Source organism: Ammospiza nelsoni, chromosome 2, assembly GCF_027579445.1.
Source record: "Ammospiza nelsoni isolate bAmmNel1 chromosome 2, bAmmNel1.pri, whole genome shotgun sequence".
Taxonomy (NCBI): Eukaryota; Metazoa; Chordata; class Aves; order Passeriformes; family Passerellidae; genus Ammospiza; species Ammospiza nelsoni.
Window position 1 is genome coordinate 31,541,989 of NC_080634.1, and position 27,701 is coordinate 31,569,689.

At 39.0% G+C, this 27,701-nt stretch overlaps 1 protein-coding gene across 7 annotated transcripts; it reads left to right on the forward strand.

Moving 5' to 3' along the window:
* The first annotated feature begins 4,547 nt into the window (after positions 1 to 4,547).
* Positions 4,548 to 27,701, forward strand: KEL (Kell metallo-endopeptidase (Kell blood group)). Of its 7 annotated transcripts, XM_059465962.1 has the most exons (20): positions 4,789 to 4,973; positions 5,134 to 5,287; positions 9,467 to 9,595; positions 10,344 to 10,485; positions 11,833 to 12,036; positions 12,604 to 12,728; positions 13,670 to 13,816; positions 14,040 to 14,102; positions 15,049 to 15,237; positions 15,627 to 15,772; positions 17,022 to 17,145; positions 17,644 to 17,754; positions 18,600 to 18,698; positions 19,226 to 19,303; positions 19,759 to 19,862; positions 20,708 to 20,818; positions 22,838 to 22,905; positions 23,141 to 23,298; positions 24,116 to 24,208; positions 25,405 to 27,701. In XM_059465962.1, the coding sequence occupies exons 4-20, from the start codon at positions 10,470 to 10,472 to the stop codon at positions 25,579 to 25,581; spliced, it is 2,013 nt and encodes a 670-aa protein (XP_059321945.1). In that variant the 5' UTR covers positions 4,789 to 4,973; positions 5,134 to 5,287; positions 9,467 to 9,595; positions 10,344 to 10,469; the 3' UTR covers positions 25,582 to 27,701. The 7 variants fall into 7 exon arrangements, with proteins under 7 accessions (XP_059321942.1, XP_059321944.1, XP_059321941.1 ...); XM_059465959.1 differs by lacking the exons at positions 4,789 to 4,973; positions 9,467 to 9,595 and adding an exon at positions 4,548 to 4,575; XM_059465961.1 differs by lacking the exon at positions 9,467 to 9,595 and having other exon boundaries at positions 4,786 to 4,973; positions 15,163 to 15,237.

The window sequence follows — 27,701 nt, forward strand, 5'->3', positions numbered from 1 at the left end:
AGACTAGGACTTGCTTTTCTGAATGGAAAACTATGCCTCATGGTTGTTTTGGAATGGTTTCACAGGGAATGTCTGAATGCATAAAGAGATATACAACTGCAAAAATATTTTTTTAATATCAGTCTTTACCCTGTTGCAGAGAAAAAAACATCAAGTTCTCACTAGTACAGTAACTACAAAAAACTACAAAATCTTTAACAATAGCCTGAGGTGAGATTCTAATTATGCTATTTATTGTTAGAGGTTGTGCCCAATGAAGCAACAAATGAGATATTAAAGTAACACAGAAAATAATAGAAGGCATTCATGTACGATAGGGTTATGATCAGGGAAACTGATGTACATTCATGTAGGAGAGGGAAAAACAAGGTGTTTTTTAGTTTCAGCTTCAGTGGATTTTCCATTCTTATTTTCACTGCTCTTCCTATCTTTCTTGCCTAATCTTCTCTACCCTCTTACCCTTCATTCTCAGACTTTCCTTTCCTAGTACCTGAAACCAACTCCTTTTCTTTCCTGTCATCAAGGATACCCTTCCTGTCTACCTTCCAGTTCACATATCTTGTATCCATTCTATCCACCTGGATCCAAGGTTTGAGTAAGGTCTTCCTTATGCATGGACTGATGAATCTTCAATTCAAAGGAGTCACAGAGGTCAGGCTATTCCTCTTTTTTTCCCCATTGTCTTTAACAAATTTATCCAGGTAAGTGAATTGCCACACATTGAGCTAATCTGTGGTTACAAACTTTGGTCTCTCCCCTTCTTCCTTCCTCCTCTGAACCTAAAGTCTATTAACTGGTGGCTGTGGTTAGAAGTAACAATTACTTTTCTGTCCTTTTTTTCCTGAATAAAGGTGTCCCAGAAAGCTGGAAGGACATGTTGCCCAGGGAAGTGGGGGATGTCCCCTCACTAGAAGTATTCAGGGCCTGGACAGAGATTAAGCAGCCTGACCATGGTGGGTTGGTTTAACTGGATGATTTTTAAAAGGTGCCTTCTAACCAAGGCATTCTCTGAGTCTTTGAGTTTGTGTACTGATTGACTGATGCTAGATGAACGAGAAAGTTTTTGGTGGATAAAAGAGTGAAAAGTTGCCACGTGTGAAATTGTCATGTGAAAAGTTGCTGCATATGTGATTTGAGAGTGTCTGAGAGCACTTTTGTCCCAGAAGGAATCTCTCTCTGTCACCTGCAGGGCAGTTAGAACACTCTGCTAGATCCCTGACTGACAGCTCCAATTATGGGTTGTTTAAAGTGAATTTATCCTGTCATTAGTCCTCCAATCTTCAACGGAATATTATGGCTCTCAGGCTATCCTGCCTCCAGTTTTCTGAACTTCTTTAGTGAAGGAACAAGTGCTACAGTGTTCTGATGTCCTCAGACCAAATTTGTGCTTTTGATGGTTGCCAAAATTATTACTAACCTTTAGCAGACAGTCTTTCATATCAAGGAGATTTTCTTCCATGTTGTTTTAATCCTCAAGTCACACCGCTCAGTAGTAGTATCACCAGAGACCATTTGAGGTAGAAGAGCTTGAGTTAAACAAGGTTTTTTTAAACCTAAGTGCAGTCTCTTTGTAAGTGGTAGCCTTTTTACAAGAGTTTTCAAGATGGCCAGTGTCATTAACATTGCCTCAGCATGTTTTTCTAATGCTCTTTTTAAAAGAGCAATCTTTCGTGCAGTCTGTGATACATATATATTTTGGAAGGCTGAAGATGGAATATCAATCCATCCAGCAGAACTTCAGTCTACCAAACTGTTGCAGCGGAATTTACTATTCACAGGATGTAGAAGATCAAAGTCCCAATTCAATTTCGCTTCAGGACAGATATTAGAAAAATAATTTGCTGAAACCTGCTTTTGATTCCAAACCATTTGAAATACTAACAATTTAAAATTACCATGATAAATACTTGCAACAACATCTGTCAAATGCATGCCAACACACTTAATATGTCCATATTTCTTTGAATCATATGTTTATTTAATTCTAAGAGGTATCTAAAAGATAATTGCTGTTAAGCATTTTTATGTGTAACAGCTGGAAGGCATGCTGAACATTATATTTTTTCAATGTGCTGATCAGTTAGATTTGGAAGAAGCTAATGCACTGTACAGAGAAGAGAAAGCGTCTCTCCCAGAGAAAAAAGCCAGAGGTTCTCTTACTAATTTGTGGACTCAAGGGAGCAGAGCTGTCATATGTGCCTTAAAGATAAGAAGGGAATGAGTTGATAAGGATTACTTGTGACGTCTTCTCCCTCCCTGCCCTCCCTCCCTCCCTCCCTCCCTCCCCCAAGCCCCTCTTCCTGCTTCTGTAATTAGAAAAATTTTACAGGGAAACTTTTTGTCTTTGCTTTCTGTAGGTGAGAAAAGTGTCTTCAAAGAAACCTACATGCTAGCAGGAAAAACAGCAGCACCATTTTCATGTATACGTGAATACTTCACACAGTCAGCTCTCAAGATGCCCAAAGCTCTACAGGTTGTATATACAAAACCCCATCAGAGTATTTACAATACCATCATGCAATCCTTTCCAAGGCAGAGCTTTTTCAAGCCTTAAATATATATACAGACTGTCACTTTCAAACCGAAAGTGCTACTGTCCTGTGGCACACAATCTGAAAGAAATTTCCATATCCAGTTGGTGATATGGAAAATGTAAGTCATGCTTTACTGCCTTATTGCTACCAGATGCAAATATGCTCTATCTTTACCCTGACAGATGCAAGAAACTCTCCTTAAAAACGTACATAACTACAGTGTATGAATTACTTTGCAACAGCCAAACAGATTTTTCTGAAATGTGGATCATATAATTTCAGATAAAATTTATCTTATACCTGGATATCTCAGACCATAGTCACAGTCGTAGCATCTACATGAAATAAATCCACATTTTTCCAATGAGATACACAAATTTTAGAATAAATAAAAATTTTAACAACTTAATTCTCTCCATAGCAGCTCAACTTTGCTACTGAATTACTGAACTCAAAACCCAATGTCCACTACAGCAGAATATTACTCAGGAGCATACTTTTACAGAACACTATTGGGAATCCAATAATAATGTCTATTAGATCCAACATATGATGTTACTATGGTATGTAATGCCTTCATAGAAGAAATATCACCACCACACTAGATCTTGGAAGGCAGCTTTCTCAGCATCACAGCACCACTGAAACATGCAATTCAAAGAGCTGTGCTCTTCATTGAGAAAGAGAGGGTTTCTCAGGTTTCCTTTCCTGAAACATCCCATGCACTCTTGAAATGAAGCTGAGATCCATCTACTGTTAAGGATGTGTCCTGATTAGTTTACAAGTCTGGTAAAAATCATCCATACATACACATTCAAAGCATTTCTAGCTAGCATGTGTGGGACAATCCACTTCTAGCTAGCATGTGTGGCAATATCAATGTAATGTTTTGCCAAATTATGTGGTAAAATTTCATTTAATCAAGAGGAAATGAGAATACCTGTTTAATAGCTACTAGTATATGAAATGACATTAATGTCAATCATTTCCTCCCACCAAAGGCTTTTTTTGTCTTCTCAAGTGTTATTTTAAAAGTGAATACTTCAGCCAAGCTCTTATTACTTGCTCTAATTTTAATTACATTTTGTTCAAAAACATCATAACCATTTTATAATAAAAAAAGGCAATAAATTCCTTGCCCAGGTAAGTTTTAAACTCTTTTCATAGAGAAAAGAGAAGTAAAATTTACTTCATTACATAAAACTTGGCAGCTGTTAGATGCTGTAATTATGAAGGTGGAAGAGTTCAGATACAGTTAAGACAGATAAATAAACTCAATATTGTCATGAACAAATTTGTCCATATAGTTTACAAAGATCTCTTCACTGTGAGATCTCAATTGTGGCTAACAAAAGACTGTTTTGTTGCTTTCATTAAATCTCAATTTAAGCGAGAAGTATTTGCAAATGGATTCTGATGTTAAGGTGAAGTGACACGATGCAAGGAAAGAAAGGTCAGTAGGGACCTTTTTGTCAGTATGCAAGAACTTTCTTACTGTATTTAGAGCTGTTTGGTAAATATAGAAATATATAGCTACCAGTAACCTGAATGCTAAAAAGAACTGGGAGTAAGTAACTCATTTCAGCCATATAAGAAATCTGTTGTGACAGTAAAGTGTTAAATTATGCAAGCACTACAGAAATAGGGAAAAATCAGGTTGATAGGAGCTCTGAACAACTGAGCAGATATCAAATTATCTTCAGACTAGTGAACCAAGATATAACGTTCTTCTCAGAGACTTGCAGCCTGGGGAGGCAAACAGTCCCATCCTGGTATTCTGCTTTTTTCAAGCACTTTGGAAGCTGATACCAAATTGGTCCCCACTACCTCTCAGCTCACAGTTGCCAATTGGGAAGGTCTCAAATCCCAATGTCTCACTCTCCTACTCAGTTTTTAATGTCTCAGAGAAGTAATCTGGCTTCCCAGTCCTCAAAGCAGAGAAACCTCCCTCCCAAATCTTCCCAATACTCCTCCTTAAATAAGCAAAGACACATAGGCTGGCCATCTTCCAAGAAGCAATGAACAACTGTAAATAGAATCAGTAATTAATGATTTTCTTTTTCTATGACTCTTAATGGGAAAGAGAAAAAGTCAGATGTGTTCACTCCTTGAATGGACACTAGGGCGCAGATGAGAGAGCGAGAGCAAGAAGCAAGTCAGCACCTTGGCTTTTCCTCGTGGGAGGAGGAGCACTAGGATCCCTAGCCCACACTATCTAGCAATAGGCAGAAGCCTGCGGGCCCCAAGGCAACAGCAGGTTGAAACAGGCTAGTGGCAGGGAGAATATCAGACCGAAACAGGCTTGTTGGGTGGGCAGGATAGTGAGACTGCTGGAGAGAAAAGAAACAGCGACTAGCTGAGAAGAGGCTGAGGGAGATAGAGAATCACATACTTCTGTTCAAAAAGATTTCCGCGGAGCTCCAAGAGACAGAAAGGCAGGTGGGTCACAGAGACACAGAAGGGAGGGAAAAATCCTTTTATGAGAAGTAGAGGTGTTAAGAAGGTGGGTGGAGAGTTGCAGAAACACCATTTCCCTCCCTCCCATTTTCTCTAAGGGTGTTTGTCTCTGAGCTTTTCTTCTCACTTCTCCTCCCCACAGCAAACAGCCAAGCTGGGAAGAAGAGATTGTCTCTGGACTCAGCAGAGCGTGTGGGCACAGAAGACTGATAGCAACCAAGTAAACAGAGTTCACAACTGTGGTAGCCACAGGAGCAAAGCCTGCTGGGGTGACAAGCATGAGCACTGTTCCACAGGTAAGGAAATGGGTCTGTCTTGTAATCTGCTGAGGGAGCTTCATTGCACACCTCTCTTTTCCTTCCCCTTTCATAGCTACACTGCTTATTGCCTTGGGAGACTGAGGTAGTTGAGTTTTTCACAGTTTATATCCAGAAAGGTCTTGTCCGGGTCTCAGAATTAATGATTTGGGATATGATGTGATGATTTAGGGGTTCTTGCCCTTCCTGTTAGTCACCCTAATGGCCGTTCTGAGCTCTGTTTGAAGTACTGACCAACAAGTAATAATAGTAATAGTAAAACTATTAGTAGTAGTAATAATGATGATAACAACAACAACAACAATAATAATAGAAATTATAATGGCATATTTTATTCTATCTCCATTTTTTCCATCAAGGTTTTATTAGAAAGTACTTACATAGAAATGTGCAGTTTCTCCCTATAAATAGTTGTGGATAAGCAAGGCATAGTTTTTGGAATGTGAGAATGACATGGTGAGCCTAATTGCTTCCCATGTAGCGTGGTGTCCTTTTTCTGCTTTGATGTCTTATATAAATAACTAGCAAAGTCTTAATTGCATATTTACAGACAAATTGCATTGAACTGAACTGTTAGCTCAAGATTGCTGAAAAAGTACAAAACATTCAAGGGCAACAGAGATAAATGAAGTGTTCTGTGTTACTAAATAATACAAACACTGAAATGTGCATGTGTTCTTACATTGAGATCTGTTCAGTGTGACTGTGGCTGTAATGCAAACAGTCACTTATATTTATCTTGTCTGAGTTTTTATAGTTGAAGAATTTGCAGAAATGTTTGTTTTGTATATCCGTTCCAAAATTTCTGTGTGATGAAGATCAAACCATAATCATAATTTCAGTTGTTGGCCATGGTTTTGCTTCACAGTTTTAGTACTCCAGAATACAATTCAGCAACCTTTCTGTTTCATATTTAATTTGAGCGGTTTGAAACACAGGCTAAAATATTTCTCAAATGGCATTTAATGGGCTCAATTTATGTGCTTAAATAATTTGCTGACAAAAGATGAATTTAGAAAATGAAGGTTTTTGTGATATTGGGGTATTAGTCTGAAAATATGCCATCCGTGTGAGTAATGTGATAAACAAGATTTGGGTAACAGCCAAAGTCAGTAATTCATGAATAATCTACTGGCTGAAAAACAATACTGCTACATTATCTGGTAAACAGTTATGAAAAATAACTTCATTTCTCTCTTCCTTTGATCTCTTTTTTAAAATTTACTTTATTTTCATGAAAGCTAGATGCTTATGTTTCTGTAATAGCACTAAACACTGTGAAAATGCAAGGTGAGAAAGAATTAGGGAGAGTAACTTCAACTCCCTTCAGAATTCAGGAACAGCTCACAAAGAAAAAGAAGGAGATGCTCAAGGAAAATCAAATTCTTTGGCTGATTTAGTTGTATCAAACAGTTCTTGCTTTAGTGATAACAGTACTTGTCATGCTATCCCAAGTCATACTTGCCTTTGAGTCAGATGATAAATATAGTACATTAATTTTAAGTCATACATTTTGATAATTTACAGTTATTAGACTTAATCTTTTAATGATTTTACGGCCGTTTGTTCTCACTTAGCCATAGTGAACACATTTACATTTGAGCATTTGCACATGCTTAAAAACATGAAAGGACTGAAACTGTAGTGGAAATTGCATTCATCTTTATGCTAATACTGATTATTCTTCTCACCCATAAGTGAGGCCTATGAAGAAAAACCCTGTCAGAGGTTGAACTCTTTTTATCCTTTTCCACTGGCTTGTTCAAACCATTCACTTGTATCTTTATATGCTGCTTGCTGGATGAAGCAATCAGGTCTCAAAACATACCACAATAAAGTGCTGCTGCTTCCTATAAGCTATGTAATGTTCCTGTATCCTGTGCCCTGGAAGTGTTGGTATGCCACCTCTGGGTCTATCTAGTTAAATTCACACTTCTGCCTTGGCCAAGAATCACTGCCTTAGGTCTGTATTTTAGTGCCTGTGAATCACTTAATCCCTTGTGGCATAAAAGTGAAATTCATTCTAGATCAAGCATCTGACAGGGATTTTGCTCTGGTCAGTATCTGTCTAAGAGTACTGAAAAAGCAGGTATTTGTCTATCTAGATTTGTTTAAGCTGTTGGCATGAAAAAGACATAAAGGAGGACTAAATATGACTGCCCTCCTCTTTTTTCTCTGTTTATGTAGGTCCACAATTTCTCTCAAATCCCATCCCAGTTAGAGAGGCAAGATTAGAAAGGAATTTATTATGGAAGGTGAAGTGTTTCAAGAACAATATTTATGTTTATGGTTCACATAACACAGACCATAATCCAGTTTCTACATAGAGGTCCACAACCAATTTCCACTACCCTGTCATTTGTTTTGTGCTGTGTTATTATTTTGGGCATGCTGCTCTCAGCCAGGTACTTCTCTAGTTGTTTCACAATGGAGATTTGAGGGGGGCAGTGCTGTTTCTCTTAGACATTTTTAAAACTCTCTTATTTGATGCATTTTGGATTTCAAAATAAACATCATGCATAGGCCTGAAATAGGCCAACTGTTAACCAAAAATTCATAAGAAATTCAACAGAGAGTCTTGAAATTCCAGTTTCTTGCTAGTATCTCCACAGTCATGCCATTTATGACTCAAAAGAGAGAAACAGATGTCTTCTGATAGCATGAAACCAAATAATTGCAAAATTGTTACTATTTCATTATAGGAATAGGCCAGATTTTCTATGTTAAAAACAAGAAGTTTATTGCAGCTGAGAAGTCAAGAGAATTGTGAATGTAAATCATTCAATCTTTCCTAAAGGGTGAAAGATGAAGGCTTGCATGCCAAAGAGTGGTTTTTGTATTTCCTTTACCAGCTAAGCTAGTTTTCTTTCACTCAGTTGCCATACGGTTACTCTCTTACTCCAGGAGTAAAACAAGTGTTTTGCTACAGGGACTTATGAAAGGAATTTGGATTTCATCCTTTGTAGTTTGTACTCTGTACTTTGCCAGTATGATCATGTTCTGTATCTAGCAACTTCTAATGTCACTTGTATGTACTTGCTCTCCATTTGATTATTCTGTATCTTTCCTGAAGAAGTCAGAAGAATAGGATTTTAAAGGAGAAAAGCATTAGGCACTCAACTCTTGTTAGTAATTTCCAGGAGTTGAAAGCCTTTGAAAGGTTTTTATTCAAGATTGAATAAAATTCACATTTGAAAGATTAGAAAATGATGAGGTCTGTTTTTCTATTGCTTATTTTTGTTTTCCCTTCTATTAATGTTTTTGTGCAGAAGTCATAAATCATATATTAGTACAGATGATTAACAGCAGACTCATTCATTTCCTTAATGTTCCCTTAGGAGAAGGGGCATATACTGTGACATACTTACATTTCTGTAAAGATTTTGCTCCATTTCTTGTGATTTTTGTCAAGATCCATGTTTCCTGCTTTTGTGGCAAAGAACATAGATACCGAGAGTGGTGACGAATGCAGTTTAGCTGCTGCATGTCAGGGAGCAGCAAAGGCGGAAGAGAGGTGACAATCTGAAACCTGAGAGTCATGACAAGGCAGGCAAGAAGCAATGACTTAAAAAGCAAGGGGTGCCCCCCTCAGTATGGGCATGAGGGGTGTAAGGTAGGATTGGTGACAGGGCCCAGGGTCAACCAAGAGTGCAGATTGCCAGGCAAGTACCTTGTGAGGAGACAGTTCCAAGGGAAACCTGCAGAATCAAGTCTGTAGGTGATGGTCAGGATCCAGATCGATGGCATGCCTGTCCAGACAAAGGCATGGCTGCCATTGCAGCAGAGCTCAGATGGAGACCGCACAGGAGAGCTGCAGACAGCCAAGTGAAGAAGTGGGCATGTGCACTAAGGCTGCCTTTTGGCTTTCCTCAAAGAGTTCCGAGGCCTGATAAGATTTCTCAAACAGATTTCTTTTATCAAAGGATCAGGATAGAAAAGGGAGATAAACTTGAGCCTGTAGGGACAGTACAAGCCAGGCCCTGACAGTGACATGTAGGACTCTCCAATAGCACTTCCATCAGCTTTCACAGCTGTGAGATTTTCTCCTTGTTTGCTACAGCTGAGGTTTTCCATTATCTTCTGGTTTTTCCCCCATTCTGCCTCCCTTTTATCATTGTATACTCCTATTCAGTCATTTAACTTTTCATTTTTTTTCAGTTCTTTCCCTTTCCTTATATATCACCAGTATGCATTCCAGTGTCTGTTCTTTCATAAACTGCTGTTCTCCAGTGTTATGTACATCAAAGTATGCAGAAGGAGCGAAAATGTCATACTATCTAACTATAGGTAGGTAGATGTTAGGGATATATCTTATGATAGTCATCTAGCTTCCTTTGCAGCCAACAGAGAAAAGGACAAATAACTCTGGAGAATGTTTCAGCTCATCCTAAAACAGATATCTAAAACAGAAGGTGTACTCATTATGTCTCTAGCCTGTTCCACAGACAAAATGAGACATCTAGATTATGAAGAAAACTAAATTTAAGTGGCATAAAACCTGTCTCTATATAGGATCTAAGCAATTTACAGTTTACTTCAGTTTCTAGAATAGAACAAATCTTTTCTCTCACTTGAATTGGACTACAGGGCTTCGGATGCAGTACTTTATTTCTTGAAGAGAGATCTGAAATTAGTGCTCAGATTACCAGACTCTAGCAGAATAAAGAACCAACCACCAGTCATAGCCATCCTATTATTAGCTTTATAGACTCAAAAAGGCTTTGATATCTTCAGGAAGTATATGCAAGGTGATTCCATAAACCAGAATGAACCATGGAGGGAGAAGTCTCCTCATAGCAAGCTGGATTGTCAATGAGTAATTCATAATACTGTGCAACAGTTATAGCTTGAAAAAATGGGGAAGTGAAGAGAGAAAGCCCATGGGAGTACAACATGTAGATGACTTGGATGATTATTGGTATTTTGGCACTAGTCGTGTGAATGATTTCCTAGTAGATTAAGTGGGAGATGGAGTATGTTATTAGTGCTAACCTTAATATGAATTTTTCTTTCTTGATTTTTTCTGTCTCTTCAGACCTGTGACCAGGAGCTGAGAACAGGTGCAAAGAAAGAACGATGCCTTCAGGGGAAAAGCCTACTTCTGTGTGCGCTTCTTGTCAGTACTCTCCTTGGCTTTACATTGCTTATCACCTACTTCGTGATGACTTGTGCTCTAGGTATAATATGAGATACCCTTTTCCATTCTTCCTCATCCACCCCATTTTTAAGATCCCTTTCTCTCTTACCTGCCTCCACTGAGTTTTAAGGTTAACATCAGTATTAAGAATCACACTTTCAGAATCTCCAGGAATCATAGCACCTTTTGTTAAAAAGGTACATTTTTCTACCTCTTCCTTGAGTCACAGTGAGAAGAGATCCTCCATGTCTATCCTCCTCTGCCTGCTATTTAATATGCCTGAGCCCAGTTTTGAGGGAGAACAGCATTATATTGTATTGCACCTCATCAGTCTGTTCTGGTCTCTCTGCAGTCAAGAAACTGAACTGAATCTGAGACTTGGAGCTCCTCTTTTGCCTTTCTATCTCTGACTGAAGTCCAGTCCTGGTTTTCTAGCCTAGATCAGTGCAGTCATAGAGTAAAAGCAAAAGTCAGAGTTTCTTGCTAATGGAGAAGCTGGAAGTATAGATCAGAAACATTAATTTGCCTTCCAAATTTGCAAAAGAGCTATCTGCAGAGTGGTTCATGTGAATATCTCTGCATATAGAAAGCTCAATACAGAAGGTGCATTTATATTGGTGGATATAGACATTCCCTGCTCCAAAATAAGCTCTCTTGAATCTTTACCTAGCTTTTTTCTTTAGCTCTTGTCATATGTTAAAGACTGCAGAGACCAAGGAAAATCTGTTTAGATCTAGTCCTTTTCCACTCTGCCTATCTTCTCCCATGTCAACTTTGAAACCATAGTATGGGAAGACTTACTTTGATTTACAGGTGGATTATTTCAGTAAATAATTGATCTGATCTGTTGTTGATATAAGATACTGAACTAAAATGACTATGCATAACCAGCAATTTGAAGCAGTTTAGAAAAAGAAAATTATAGATCAAAGCAAGATATTCTAGAAATATCCTTGTCCTCTTTTGACAAATGTCATGCTGAAAAATATTTCCCATACTTGAAAAAACACATTTTTAATCTGATCTCATTTCTTTCTCTGTGCTATGTCCTTCTCTTACATCATATATTGACACCATGAGTTGCTTTCTTGTTTATCGTGTGGCCAAATTTGGCTGATTCAGAGGAAAGACTTTGAGAAGGCAGAATAATCCAACCTGTGGCTGCCTAGATAGTACAAACAGAGGACAGTCTTCCTGGGATGTGAAAGAGAGAACACACTTCCTTTCCATTCAGCAATATCTTACAAAGAATTCAACACGGCATGCAAAGGAGCTTGTACCAAAAATAAGTTTTTTGGGGTAAATGTCCCCTAAAAGATTTTTGTTTGTAGTTATTCTCACTCTCTACTATTACTTCTCAGTTCTCTCTTATTTACTTCCTCTTCAGGATCCTGTGATGCTGAGTCAGATCCTGCTCTGTTGGAAAGACTTCTGAATTCTAGGAATGACACTGTTAACCCCTGTGAGAACTTCTACAAATATGCCTGTGGCAGATGGGAAGGCAAACAGTCAAGTAGAACCAGAGAAGAATCACTAAATGTATTTGATGTGTTGTTGGAAGAAAACCTGTTGATCCTGAAAAGGCTTTTAGGTAGGGTCAGATGATTGGTGTGTTACCTTCAGCATCTGCCTTGGTCAGATCTGACAATAGTAGTGACTGAGAGCAAAATCATTCCTAACAGGGACTGAGTCCCCTCTCTTCGTTCTTCTATCATTACAGGTACAGATTTATTTTTTGAGCATGTCATGTTACAGTAGCTGCATTTTAAACATTTTTATTTCCTCTTGCCAAGTGTAACAGATGAAAGTCACGCTTTAAATTCTGACAGCAACCCAAGCCATTTTCCTGTTACCTTGTCAAAGTAGGCCATTGTTGCTGTGCTAGTCTGAATGTGCACTCTGGTGATGTGTCCTGCCTCCATGGGGGACTGAAGCCTAGATATGTGCCAACTTCCTGTTATGCTCCTGTTTCCATGCAAAAAACCTCACATATTTGGCCTCAGGAAGAGTCATGGTGCCAGAAGGTCCCTTGCTTTGGGTCACTGTGGGAAATGTGGATGCATTTGTAAAATGTTCTTAAAACTGTTCTCTGCTCCAATGCTGTCCCACCTTCTTTCTAAATTGCTTTTTAAAATTTTAAATCTGCTTTTTTCTTCAGAAAGTCCACAGTTTGGGATAAGAGGCTCAGCCAAGGAGAAAGCAATACGATTTTATCGTTCCTGCATGGATACTGAACGAATAGAATCCCAAGGAGCTCAGCCACTGAAGGACCTCCTAAATGAGGTGAATGTTTGTGCTGTTTCCTCTCCCTCAGGAAGAGAATTCCAGCAGGGAGAAGGAAAGTGGGCAGGTGTGGTCATACAGTCCTGTATGATGTAAGTTTCATAGAATCTGGCCCTAGTCATGGTTCACAGCCCAACTTCCAAGTGATAAATCTTCTAGCTTTAAATGCTGTTTTAAGAACTTTTTAAGAACTGATTTTCTGACATCAGGTACCTGAATCTCTCCTCATAACCTTATATATTACTGAAGGATGGTAAAAAAATCAAGTCTACAGAGAGGGGTTATGTTTCATCTCAAAAGTTTGGTTCAGTAGGATCTGACTCACAGATTGGGGAGCATCTTGCAAATGGATGAAATTTTTCTGTCTAAAACGAGATGATCATTCAGTAATCCAGGCTGCCAGGAGAGCTTGTTTAAAGGAGAAAATCTTCTCTTTCCATTCTGAGAGACTCCTCTTGGTGCCAGGGAGGGCTGGGCATCTTCCTTCCAGCAAAGAGCACTTATGCTGTGTGTCCAAAGAGGATGCAGAACCTTCCAGCAAAAGGAACAGAGACTACAGGCCCACCTGTGAATCTGCTTGTCAGGGAGGTGGGACCTGTAATCACTGATCCCTGTTTGTCCTTCCAGATGTCTTCAGAAAAATGATACCTATTTCCTGTCTCCTGCTTATCCAGCATTTTTTTCCTGCACACCTTACTCTGTTATTAATTACGATTCCTTTTCCTTGTCATTTTGCAGTTCATTGCTTTGCTTAAGGGAAAGTGTCAGGTCATTCTAAAGCCAGCAGGATATGTAGAACACCTCATGAGTTTCCCCTGGTGCTTTTGCTCTGTTGCTTCTTAGTTATCAGAATGACTAAGCTTATAGGTGTAAAAGGAAAAAAATTGTAAGTACAGATCCAACCAGTTTTTCTCACTTGCAGCATTTCTGTCTTTTTCTAGGTTGGTGGATGGCATAACACAGGTGTGGGGGAAACAAAAGATTTTAATGAAACTCTTCAGATTCTCATGAGCAGATACAGCACCTTTCCATTTTTTAGAGTACATGTGGGACCCACTCCTTTTGACCCCAAGACCAATATTATCCAGGTGAGCATGCTAAAGAAAGAGCATTATTAAGGAAGCATTGTGAGTAAAAAGTCAGACCAAGACTTGCTCAAGTTAAGCCTGTGTCCTTCTTTGAAGAACTAAGCAAGCATTTTCCAAAAGTAAAAGGAAGTTAATAGCATCTCAAATTCCATGATACAGAAAATACCAAAATATCCTCACATTTGCATTTCTGAAAATGTTTTTTCTTTACTCCTTCTTGCAGATTGACCATCCTGAGTTTGATATTCCACTTGAGAGTGAATTCAAAGAGAAAAATTATCTTGAGGTAACATATCAGAGGCTGAAGAAAGGTAAAAATAGCTATTTGATGTAGGGATCTCCTTGAATTGCCTCCTGGTTCAGAGTGGTCTGTTTCCATGGGTTACGGTCAGTGACCTCTGAAAATGCCTCCAGAAGGAATTCTTTACAAAACTCAACTTTTCCAAAGGATAAATTGTAAAATGCAACCCATTTTAGCCACCAGGTTTAAAACTTCTAGTTTAGAATGTTATAGTTACAATTTTTTATAGTTTTTATAGTTACAATTTTTCCTGAACCTGGGCTTCCTTTTAGTGTTTGCCTTGAACGAATGTTTTTTAAAAAATGTTTTTGTCCAAAATATGGCTTTATAACAAAATTTGTGTATTGCAGGGAGGGGTATCTAGCATTTTTCAGCTTATTTTAAAGTGTTTGAACATATTTTGGGGGAAATAGTTCTTTGACCTTGGGACATTGTAACAAAATGCACTTTGTCGTTTCTGAACTTCATGAAAACTGACTTATGTCAGTTTCTCAATCAGAGCCTTTCAGAAAAATCATCCCAAAACCTCCTGAGTTATCATATCTGAAAGTTTATGAAAATAGAAACAAGAAGTTGACATTTTCTGTCCATTAAAATACTGGCTCATTATATCACTGAATTTCTCTCCTCTGACTCCAGAGATATAGGCCTACATCTCTAAAGTTATTCTAGTATTTGAAGTAATTGTGAGCTGACAGAAAAAGAATCATTAGGGAATTCACTGCTCTTCACTGAGAGAGGAGCTGTACTTGGCAAAGGGTATTCCACATGAACAATTACATAAGGATGTTGCAGCAAGAGGGCAATTTTAGGGATGGGGTGGCTCTGGATGGATGGATGGATGGATGGATGGATGGATGGATGGATGGATGGATGGAGTGACTAATTTTTGGTCACGTATCTTCCATTGAAGATATGCTCTGTATTGCAGGTTCTCCGTGTGTATCTTTCGTATTTGAAGAAAGTGGGGGTCCTACTTGGAAGGACAGAGGATGGTCCCCCTGACTCCTTTTCCCTGACCTTGTCCTTCATCTCTAACCTCCAGCGCTTTGTCACTCCACTGCAGAAGAGACAGCAGAGGGGGATGCTGTTCTTTCGCACTACCATTAGGGAGCTGCAGGTATCTGTGCCTTAAAGCTTGAGCAACACAATTACATGTGACTTTCATGACTTCATTCTGAAGATCCAGATCAAAAGAGATATGAGATGCTTTGTTTAAACGCCATTGTCTTGCAAATTACACTTGGAGCCTGTTGAGCTTTAAATAACCCAGTAACTTATGTTCTTTTACTCACAGAGTTTTTTCAGGCCCACAACTCTCTCCCCTCCCAGTGCTACTTCCCTTTAAAAAAAGTCAGTTCTCATCTTCAAGATGCACATCATAAAAACAATTTAACTTGTGGAAAGTATCTCTTGACATTATTGGGAAGACTATCCTGGTTTCCCTATTATTTCTTGTGAGCTAGTTTAGATTCATAGTTCAGCATGTAAGCTTTGTTTTACTTGCAGGAGAAGGCACCTGCTATCGACTGGCTGGCGTGTCTCAAGGCTGTGTTCCATCCTGCGCCAATGGACCTCTCTCAGCCAATTGCAGTGCATGACATGGATTACTTAAGCAACATGTCAAAGCTCATCGAGAAATGGCACAAGGGAAGGTAGGAGCCAATATCTATTGTTGCAGTTTTTCATGCCCCAAGAAATATTTTCTTCAAATACCATAGGTTTAATAGATTAGAGGCTGCTGTGTTGGAGGCTACTGAATCCAGTAGTCTAACAATTGCAAGGCTTATATCCACAGATTTGGCCAGTGCTATGGCTTAGCATATATTCCCAATAGGTTTGTATATGCATGCACCATGTATGAACATACATCTAAAATAATATATTAATGTGTGTCACACAGAGAGGGAACACAGTGTCTTGACTGGCACCCAAAGCACTCATACCAACATGAGCACAGAATTGATTCTATTCCGCAGCTCCAGCTGATCGGGATTGGTCAGTACTAGTGAAATATGTGTGTGCACACGCATGATGTGGCTCACTCCAAGAGCAGGTCTTGGGTATTTAGTCTTCTGTAGAGAAGCTGGCCAAGATCTCCTGGTGTTCACTTGGGTATATCACATGAATATATGATTCCCTGAGCCTTGCAGCCCTATTTTGGTTGCTGATACTTTGGTGCCTTCCTGTTACAAGCACACTTATACTATCAGGTCTCTTCAGTACCTGCTCCCAACCACTAGTATTCCCAATAGCCAGCTCTCAGCCTGCTGCTCTCTCCAGAAGCTAGCTGGATCCAAAGTCCCTCCAATAGTCAACTCTCAGACTTGTCATCTCTCCAGCATTTAGTTCCATCTTCACACACAGTGATTAGAATGTTACTTAACAATAGCATTTAATAAGATAGGAGGACAAATCCTGGCTTCCATGTGCAGAGCTCAGTTGGGCAGACACCCTGGCAATCAGTTTACACTCAACCATTCCTTCTCATTGGCTTTCCTCTCCATTTTCCCACATATATTCTCCCAGTCCACCATGATCCTTCCCTTTCCCTGCCTTTGGTCCTTCCCATAAACATGCCATCATAAATCTTACATAATCCCACAGACCTCTCATAACATTCTATATGTTTCACCCAGTCCTAAAAAGTATCCTTCTCCAACTTCCCATAAAGAATTCTGTGCCCCAGCAGGGAGTTACCTCTTAAGTCTCCACAGTGTTTTGGGGAGTTTCTGTATTCAACTCATGTCAGTCATCCCTCTTTGATAGCCCCAGCTGTATTCCATTCAGAGTTCTTTGTTGTCATTGTTCAGGTTCCTAGGATTTCTCTGCCTCAAGTTACTCCTCTGACACTTACCTCTCTTCTGTGTTTATGGTTACCAGCCTTCAATCTTCTGTCTACAGGGTCCTTCACATTTATATGATTGTTTGTCTGGTTGGGAATCTCTCCCCAGCCCTTGACAGTCAATTCCAAGATGCACGCCTGGAGCTGTATAAGATCCTTTATGGAAAAATGGGGTCTAGAATGGTGAGTTAGCCTTTTAACAGTTTCTTCAGCCTCCCCAACAGCTGAACACTGTAGCTCATGCCTTCTGAATGTTCTCTTGATACCTTAGACAGATGGAGTTCTTAGCTCTGGGGAGAAAAACTACTCTCTCATGGTCATTAAGAGCTTCTTTTTTCCTCAAAAGAAATGTGTGAGTAGATATGACCCACAAAAGTTTAGAGAGCTCAGTGTACTGTATCATAGAGTAGGGAAAAATATATAGATGGTCACCTTTCTTCTATGGCTTTTTCTCTGCTAATGTACAAATCTGCATCTTGAGGGAAAGTAAGTGGAGTAAATCGTAAGGAAATAAATATTTTACTAGAAATTTTTATTGTGGTACCGTAAATAGAACTACATTACTTATTCACTACTTTCAATTTTAGACAGTGCTACTGTCCACATATCTACATATAATTTTAGTGATTTCCTATTTCTTTGTCCTCACTCTCACATGTCTCTACTTCTTTATTCCTACAGATCCCAGCTGAGCGCTGGAGGAAGTGCTTGTCTGATACCAGCTCTTTCTTTGAGCCAGTTCTAGGGAAGATGATTGTGCAAGAAATTTTCCCTGAGCAGACCAAGAAATTTGTAGGTATTCATCATCTTAACCCATAAGCAGAGTTCAGCTTCGCCTCTTTCTTTTTTTGACATACCACCTTAACACCACATTAAGGCAGAAAAATCATGTGTAGGTTTCCTACCTTTTAACCCTCTGCTTATGCACTTCCCTTCCTATTTTGGGAATATGTCAGAACAAGACATTGGTGTCATTTTAAAATAATCAGTGCTAAATACCCGCTATTATCTTTGTCTCAACTGTTAGAAAAGTCCTGTGTGCAGCACCAATAGCTATGATAGCCCTACAAATACATGCAATCTCTGTAAACTCCCTAGAATAAGAGTATTAACAGTATTCATCATCAATGTGATATATCTCAATAAGATTTTCAATTGCAAAGATATTAAGCAGTCATTTGAAAGTATTCTGAGTGGATCTACCGTAAAAAGAACACTTGCCTGCAGTGTGGAAAAGATTTCCTGTTTGAGAAGGGTTGAATCAGATTGCCATAATTTTGGAAAGGGAGACACCAGCAAGAAATACTTGTGGATACTGAATTTTCATTTTGCTCAAGAGGGGAGGCAATTCTTCAAAATGGAATGAGAAGGAGTTGTCTCCCTCTTAGGTACCGTGAGAGGCCAGATGAAAAGGTGTGTGGGAGAGAATGGTGAGCCCTGTGAGGAAAAACTGGATTCCAGATAACTTAAGGCTAAATCACTGTAGAAAATGAAATCTCTTTCATCACACACACACACAAAATGGAATTTTCCCCCAGTTATTCTGTGGTTGAATTGCTAGAACATGGGAAGATGGTAACTAAGAGTGAGCAATGTCTTCGTGCAATTGTGACCATGCCTTCTTTTCTCCATGGCAGGCTGAGCAGATGTTCTCTGTGATCCAAGATGCCCTCTGTGACCGCCTGGATCAGGTGGAGTGGATGGATGAACAGACTCGCCAAAACGCTAAAGCCTTGGTGCGTGCAGAAGGCAGAAATTACTGAGGCCTTCCTTTCCTTGAAGCCTCTGGAGAAGGAATGGAAGAGAGCTACACCTTTATGTATTCCTACCTGCTTCTACAGGCACACAGTCTTAAACAGATGTCTTATTCATACTAAACACTGAAGGTGGTTTTATAAGTGACAGCATGAATGGAAACATATGCTGATTGAGTGGCTCCATTTTTGTCTGTCCATGAATACTCTGAATAATTTTATTGAGATATAATTAAATTTTATACATCTAGTAAGGTTAAAAGCTAAAAAGCTGGATGGCAGAAGACAATACAAAGAAAAATAATAGAACAACATTAGGTCTCAGGTTGTAGAGCTGAGAAAGCAGAGCAGCAGATCAAGATGTCTTCTTGAAACAAGCTGTCCTTTTGAAGGGCTGACTCACAGATCATGCTCACGTTGGTTAGAAATAGCCTTTAAAAGGACTTGCAGAATGTGAAGCCTCCTATTGATCAAGTTTCTTGATGTTTCTTTGTTTGTTATTATTTTAGGTGTCCAAACTACACGTGGAGATTGGTTATCCAGCTCACATACTCCAGACTGACAAAGTGAACCTGGAATACCAGAAAGTGAGCTATATAATGTAAACATGCCTGCCTCATTATTGGCAGTTTACCTGTATCAACTGCTGTCTTGTCTGCTTACAAAAGAGGCTATGACCTCTGGAGCACATTTCCTACAGTTCATTTTTTGGGAACACGTGGGACCACAGAATCATTATCTGTTGCTTCTATATTGTTGCCTATACTGTTTCTTATTTAGACCTGTTGGCCTGATAAAAGTAATTTTTTACCTGTTTGTATGTTCTGTTTGGCCTTCAGATAACATTCCTGCCATATTTTAAATTGAAGGTCTTTAGAAATGGGAGAGAAAAAAACTACAAGTATCCCATTGGTTTCTGTTCGGATTAAGCCTTTTTTGATCCATGGGACTTTTCTTTTTCTTAATTTTTCTTTTTCTCAATTGTTCAATTCATTCCTCACTTATACCCTATGACAATCACATTCCCTGTCTCTTCCCTCAGCTGGAGATAAATGAAGACACGTTTTTCCTCAATGTGGTGGCTTGCTTGAAAGTACTGAGGGAAAATTCCTACCTGAAGCTCCTTCAGCATAACCCACAGAAAAAGTAAGTCAGATAGTGATCTGAAAAATATAACAAAACCACATACTTGTGAACCAGCTGAGGTTGGAAGGGACCTGTGGAGATCACCTAATTCAATCCTCCTGCTCAAAGCAGGATTAGTTAGAGTAGGTCACTCAGAACTGTGATAACTGTATATCTCTCTTTTACTGTGGAAGAGGAGGAAGGGCAGGTGGGAGCCAGTGGGCAGAATTGTATTCAATACCTCTGAAAGTGGTTTCACCAGTTCTGAATGTTGCTGCAAGTCTGCCTTGCTGCATCCTGCTTTAAAGAAACCTTGAATCTGGCAGGCTGTCCTTCATTGAGCCTGAGTAATGCTACCAAAGTACCCATCATTGTGAAGAGAGCACCTCTGAAAAAAACTCACTTTTTTGCCATGCTCCCTTAATTAAGGGGGATAGCTGGTTCTCCTGGACTTCTTAATAAAGCCAACAGCAAGCCACCGTGATGACAGGAATGCTGGTGGAGTCACCTCAAAGGCAGGACATAGGATGCTTTAGAAGGAAGGCAGCATTGACAGATGGGCTTAGGCCTTACACCTCCTGCACAGTATTCCATGCATGACTTCACAGGAGGCTACTAATCCTAATTTACTTGACATAGAAATTATGAGGGAGAATGTCTATGAAAACTAAGCTATTAGTTCTGATAATCTGTAAACAACTGAAGATTTATTTCTAACAAATAAACTCTAGAGAATGTGAATGTCATCATTTGCTGGTGCTGTGTGAACAGTTGAGCTTTTTTGGCAAGCTCAGTGAAGGAAAGGATCAAAGTGTGAGATAAGGCGTTAGTACATTCTCTAATTTCTCTTTTTATTTTGCTTCTAGCTGGCATGTGCACCCCTGGAGTGTGCATTCATACTATTCTATAAGCCACCACATGGTGGTCTTTCCGGCTGGAATGTTCCGCAGTCCTTTTTTCCACATGGAGTTTCCCAGGTATGGAGGGGCTTCAGAGGTGCAAGTTGAATGTAGTCCCTGGGCTGCACCATGCTTCTAGGAGGAATCTTAGCAGGTGGTCTGTCCCTAATTTCTTTCTCTCACTGCATCCCAGAAAGACACAGGAAAGGAGGGAAGCCCAGCTTTTTCTAAAGCCACATGGATACTGCTTGATACATTCTGAGAGAGAGAGTGATTCATTGACTCTGCTGAAGCAAAATCAGAATCTAGGTGAAACTCAACTGACACAAAGATATTACTCCAGAGCAAAGAGGCAGAAGTCACATGTAGGTTAACTGCAAAGATATTCCACCTTTGCCTCTCATTTTCTAAATTCCAAGGATTCCTGCAATCTGACCCAGAGAAAATAGCAGCCTCATAGAGCAACTTCTTGTCAGAAGTCTTTTTCAAATGTGTCACAGTTCTTCTATCTTTGTCTTAAAGAAACCCTTTCTAGTAAGCAAATAGACTTTTAACTCTGAGTCTTCCCCTGCAATAACAACACTTCTCAAGACCATACTCCTCTGGTTCTGTTCTTTCATCATATGGAACAGATCTCTTAAGCAATATTTTTTCTGATAATAAAAGCACTCCAAACAGTTGACTGTAAACATATAATTCTATGTTCTTTTCGCCTATAGTTCTAGTACCATTGTATGAAAAATAAGCTCACATTGTGGCAAGAGGCTGAAGTTCGAAAGAAACATGTTTCAGTTAAAACTAATTATTTTCTCGATGGTGATCTTCTAGTGCTTGGAGTATTTAATTAATTTATTATAGTATGAAGAAAAGGACATCTCAAAAGAATAGTAGAAAAGAAATTTTTTTCCAGTGGCATGGGCTGTCACTATATTTCTCTGTGAAAAAGTGTCTATGCCTTCTTATTCCTTTTGTATTCAGGTTAGTAAAGTACATTTTTCTCACTGTCGCCTCAGTTGAGTGGACTGATAAATAAAACTTTATCAGCTTTTGGTGAGTTGGTATAATAGCATTTTCTCAAATGATGCTCCAGAGTTTAAACTTCACTGGCAAAAGCCAATTCAGGTGACTGTGAAGATAATTTTTAAAATAAGAACTCAGCAAAGCAGTACAATTATTATAGAATCGTAAAAAGGTTTGGGTTGGAAGGAACCTTTAAAGATTGTCTAGTTCCTCCCCCCTGCCATGGGCAGGGACATTTTCCACTAGACCAGGTTGCTCAGAGCTCCATCCAGCCTGGCCCTGAACACTTCTGGGGGTGGGGCATTCACAGCTTCTCTGGGTAAAATTTATAAGTTATCACCTATAGAGCTACTATTAGTTCCCAGTGATGGAATAATGATCTAGTACAAAAATTTCATGCTTCAGCAGTGTTAAACAGTGTATGGGAAGAAAGAATAAGCCCACAATTTCATATAATGGAAATGCATTTTGAGTGTTCTCTACCTTGTGATAGTACTGGTAAATTCATTGCATAGAACCATAGAAATTCCATTTGGAGGTTTCTAGGACAACTTCTTGGTTGTAGCAAGATTGCCCATGCTAGACCAGAGTAATTGCAGTCAAAACATCATGATTTCAATTTGCCTTGCCAGTTTTATGTATCCTTTCTCACTGGACAAAAGTTGCAAGATTGCTTCTCCAAACATCCTGCTTTTGTATAGTTACCGTTGTAGCTGCTGTTTGTGCAGCAGTTTAGACAGTAGAGGTTCAATAAGGACATATATCAACAACAACAATACCTGTCATTATTAATGAGCTAATAAAGGCAGAATCTCATTCATAGACTTTTCATTGTTATGATGGCTTATTAGCAACAAATACTTTAAAGTAAGCCCATAGTACAATTTTAAGCATAGGTAGGATAATTCGCACTGGTCTTTGCACTTTTACATGCCTGAGTGACAATACATAGAAAGTGTTTCTGTGTGGTCCCAGAGTAGAACACTCCTGTGGAGCACACAGTTGTGCTTAGTATAAGAATGCTCCTCTGCCCTCTTTTTTCTTTCCAAAAGCACTCTTTTCATCTTTATTTTTCAGCGCTGTGAATTTTGGAGCCATCGGGGTCTTCATGGCACATGAAATTCTTCACTCATTCTATGGTTATGGTAGGTACTGGCTGTGGTGTCTTCATTTACTCTTCTAGGTCCCACTGGTACTTCCCCTTAGAGGATCTGAATTCCTAGTCCTTACATCAATATATACATATATTATTAAGGTAGATGAACTTAAGGAAAACATATTTCAGTCCATGCTGGCTACTAGGAATAATCAGTGATTAGAATGAGGAACACAGGTGAATGCCATAAATAGCTTTACTTCTAGGACTTTTTTCCCCCACAGTGTTGCCTGAGGGCTGTCCTGCGTGCAACAGGAGTGCACTACAAAGCTCTATAGACTGCTTGGTTGAGCAGTATGAAAGCTACAGCTCTAATGTCAATGGCACCTTCACACTGTTGGAGAATACAGCTGACACTGGAGGGCTCGCCATCGCTTACCAGGTATTGTGATTTCCTTCTGCAATCTCATGGTCTGACTACATAACACACAAGATTACCCTGCTACTCCTTTCTCCCACGTTCCCCTCCAGTTCCAGATTTCTTGCACACCTGTGCCAGTGGAGCATGAGCCCAGCATGTCCTCTGTTATTTCAGAGAAAGGTTCCTCACAAATCCTTGCTCATAGTCTCAATATGTCCATGTAAGACAATTTGTTCCCTTCACCACCTTTACTTCCCTGTTTAAATCATGCATATAAAAGCATGCTATTGTATATGTGTTTATGTTATACTTGAGGAAATAAGCTGAGATATGAAACAGAACTTTGTGTGATGGTGAAATGACTCCATAGCAAGGTTTTCAGCAGTACCTTAGAGAGAATTTTTTGTTTCTTCATGCAGTACTTCAGTTTACCTGCTGAGGGTGGTGTGAGATACCTAGGTCTAAAATAGTACTTATTACTTTCTTTCATGAAGAACATTGGGCAGCAGAAAGTCTTTAATTCATAATCAAATACTTGTGATTGTTTTTTAATAATTTTCACTCTCTCATATTATAATTACCACATCCTATGACAATGTGTATATTGGTATCTGTGTAGCAGCATCTGAAATGGTAAGGAAAGTAATTATGTAGTATTCTCCCACTTTAGATTTATTAAGGGCATGGGCAGCAGCAGAGAGCCTCAGAATGAGGAGAGAGATACAAACTTGCTAATTTATTAAATATATATTAGATTGATAGATTTCATTGACAGAAGACATGAACCTGTGATACTGTCTAAGAAAGATTTATAATTATCCATTTTATCTCTCCACAGGCCTATAAGAATTGGCTGAAAAAGGACAAAGAAGAGGATTTACCTAAGATTGGACTTTCACACGATCAACTTTTCTACCTCAGTTTTGCTCATGTAATGAATTCTAGTCATGTGTCTTTTTCACTCTTCATTTCCTCCACACCCTTACAGTTTGTCTTTCTCAATATTCAATCACTTTTCCTCCTCTTCACAGAACTGATCCAGAATCTTATTTAGAAGCTAAAAATCATATTTACAGCTCCTAACCTGTTACGGATCTCAAGCTAACAAAAGGCCTGTCTGCAAATATATCTTTTACAAAGCACTGAAATCCACCAAAATTAAGTTGTAGCAGACAACTGTGTCAAGGAAAGCAAGCTTCTTTGCCAGCCTCTGAGTACTTTTTTGCAGTTGTGAGCAATCTTTTGCATGGACAGTAAAATATAACTGTAAAAGTCATGTTTCTGTCCCTCCCTTCCTTTATTCACTTCTCTGCCATGGTGCATAGCTGGATGTCACGTCACTCTGATTGACTGATAGTGAAAAAAATGTTTCAAATGTTATTTAGAGACAAAGAACTAGAAGTACATGCACCCATAGTTCGCTGTTTCTGTGGGAAACTGCAGTAAATTGCGCAGCTATGCACAGCTGTGCTGCCAAGTTCCCCATGATAAAAGGGTGGGATTTCTGTGCTCAGAAAATCACATCCTTATAAGTCACTCTATTTGTGCAAAGGGAGAAGTTTTGTGTATTTATTAAGTCAGAGCAGTGCATGAAAAAAACAGCTTATTGGGTCTTTTAGAGTCTAAATGGCAGCTGCATCATTTGTTGATAAAAAATGACGGAAATCCTGAGAATGAATACTTGGATTGCTAGTTTAACACCAATAAAGTCACATAATCCTCCCCAAGTCTCTAGAGTAGTAATGGGATTTTGTGTAAGTGCACTCCTTTGTGGATGAGCACTCACTGATTTCACTTAAGAAGCTGAATCTAGATACTGAGACTTCTTTACCACGTTTTAGATAGAGTCCAAGGTTGCATGAGCCTAGCCAGGGTGGTCTAAATTTTCTGTTTTCTGGACTATGCAGTATAGAAAAAGTGCAGATGACTTGTGAGAGAGTGAAATGGGGACAGAGAAGTTTAAGGAAAGAGAAAACAATCCGCAGAAAATCTTGTTGTCAGCCATGAATGCACATTTCCTTGTTTTCTCTAGTGCCCTCTGACACATGCAGAGGCATGAGGAACCCTAAGTCTTGTTTACATGAGGACTTTCAGCCAAACTGACTTTTCTATTTTGCTTCCCTTCAGGCAATGTGTGGACACCAGGATCCAGAGAAGCTCCAGTCTTCCCTGAACACAGATCCACATAGTCCCTTGCCACTTCGTGTCTCTGGGCCTGTCAGCAATAGCCAGGACTTTTCCAAGAGCTTCCAGTGTCCCAGTGGAACCCCAATGAACCCAGACAAAAAATGCCGCATCTGGTAGCATGCATGGAAGAGGAGGAAGAGAGATGTGATCCCAGGGAGAGGAAGGCCTGACACATGGAAATATGACCATCTTCTCAGGGCCTCTAGGGTGGCATGGTGCTCTTATTCACTCCTTTGCCTTCCTTTTCTTGTTATCCTTTCCTCAGCATTTGATGGCAGGGAAATTCTTAAACTGATCTCACAAGGAAGGGATCTCCTCCAAGGCTCTCAGTGCTCTGTCCCAGATATGTGACAAGTCCCAGGGCAGCAAGGTGACTGGGCAGTTTCCAGTAGGCAACAGCTTGTGAGGAGCTGTGAACAGAAAGACTGCTGCATTAGTAGGCCCTCTGTTTAGTGCATTTGCCTGTCTGCTCCAGCAGCCTCACAGTCCTGTAGAAAGGGCAAGTCAATAAACAGGAGCTATAAGACTTGTTCGTGTCTTACAATAGCTCTTGGGGAAATCCTGTGGGTTACTGTGCAAACCACATGTAACTTACAAGAGAGGGAAGAATCCTCTTCTCTTCTCTTGCTAATAAATGGAGACAGGTGCTAGGAAAGACTCAGTGACTACAGCTTGTAGGCTGAAAGGTAAGTAACTTAATAATGAAGTTTACTGGAGGCCTTCTCTGCTCTGTTTTTGTTTCATCAGCAAAACTCAGACATAAGAGGAAAGAGGAAGGCTTCCCCATTAATGGGAGGGTAACTGGGGAGCTGGGAACAGATTATATTTATTTTCCAACAAAATCCTCTTTTTTAAAGTGTCTAGGGTTGAGGATATGGTAGAGGATGCAGTATGGGAGAGTCACAAAGGTTTCTAGAAGTTTCTGAAGGTTGAACAACTAGAATTCTAAGAGCTTCTCTGCATCCTGAACCTGGTTCTCTTCCTACATTTGTAAATATTTACCATCCAAGCAGAGGCATAGAATTGTTGCAGGGTTTTACTTTCTACTTGAAATTGAATGTTAGGTATTGTTTTTAATTTGCTTTAGAGCAAAAACAGAGTAAGAAACAACATGATTTGGGGTAGCAGAAGTGCCTAAAGTACATTCTTAAGAGCAATGTAATAATTACATCTATTTCAGGCTCTCATAATTAGAAAATTTATACCAATGTTCTAAACTTTACTGATGTTAATAAGTATACAAAATACTTACACCTTTTGCATACTCTTCAAACTGTTCTTGTTTATGGGAACATTTTTATTTTACTCATTATATTGGCAGCCGGGGATTGTTTGTGGAATAGATGATGGCAAGTGGAAACATCCCTTATCAATGTAAGCATTTTAAAAATAACTGTGTTAATCCTTTTCAAGTACTGACAAATACAGCAAAATGTTTCCCAAGAATGGACTGTTCAGAGATATTGTTTTCATTAACTAACAAAAATAGTAATAAAGTGTTTGCTTCTGAAAAAAAAAAATTACTTTGATTGCAAATGCTTTATCATATTTATCTTTAAAGGCCTTTATCTTTTTTCTGTATTTGTACTGTTCACAATGTTGTCTGATGCTCTTAGTCAAACTTCACAAGTAATAAATGTAAATACTAAAATAATTTGAATTATTTACCATCATAAAAGTAACAAAATTAGGCTTGTACTTATCATTGCCATGTAAACAGTGTATAGTCTTCCTTCCCTTCACTCATTCAATTATTTTCTCCTAGCAGCATGTCCAGACAGGTTTTTTTTTAAGATGTTCAAAGCAAATAACATTGCATAACACTAAGTGTATAATATCGACATTATTTCAGTGTTCTGAGTCTACTTGGCTTCTGTGTTTATAAAAAGCAAAAGATACTGACAATATGCATTTTGAGGAGTATAACTTTTCTTGTATCTATCTTGTTAAGTATATGGGGAGGTACAGTTCCCTGGAATATGCTTTATTTTTTCTTGTTCTTCCAATATATGTTGGATTTAATAATATTCTGTTTAAAAGACAGGGTCACTGGTGAAATTGGTGAGTTGAATAATTCTTGTTATTAGCTATGATGTTTTTACGCAAAGAACGTATGGGAAGTGCAAGAAGGGAAGTCTGGCTTAGAAAAAATTACTGAGAATTTATTATTTATTTACTTGTTTGTTTGTTTGTTTCTCAAGAAGCAAGAAAGAAGAAAAGAAAAAACACTTTCAGTA

Excerpts from the sequence above, each read along its gene's own strand:
- KEL (XM_059465959.1), top strand. Across the intron at positions 12,037-12,603 it reads GATCCTGAAAAGGCTTTTAG|AAAGTCCACAGTTTGGGATA; the intron begins GTAGGGTCAGAT and ends TTTTTTCTTCAG. Across the intron at positions 24,209-25,404 it reads TCTACCTCAGTTTTGCTCAT|GCAATGTGTGGACACCAGGA; the intron begins GTAATGAATTCT and ends GCTTCCCTTCAG.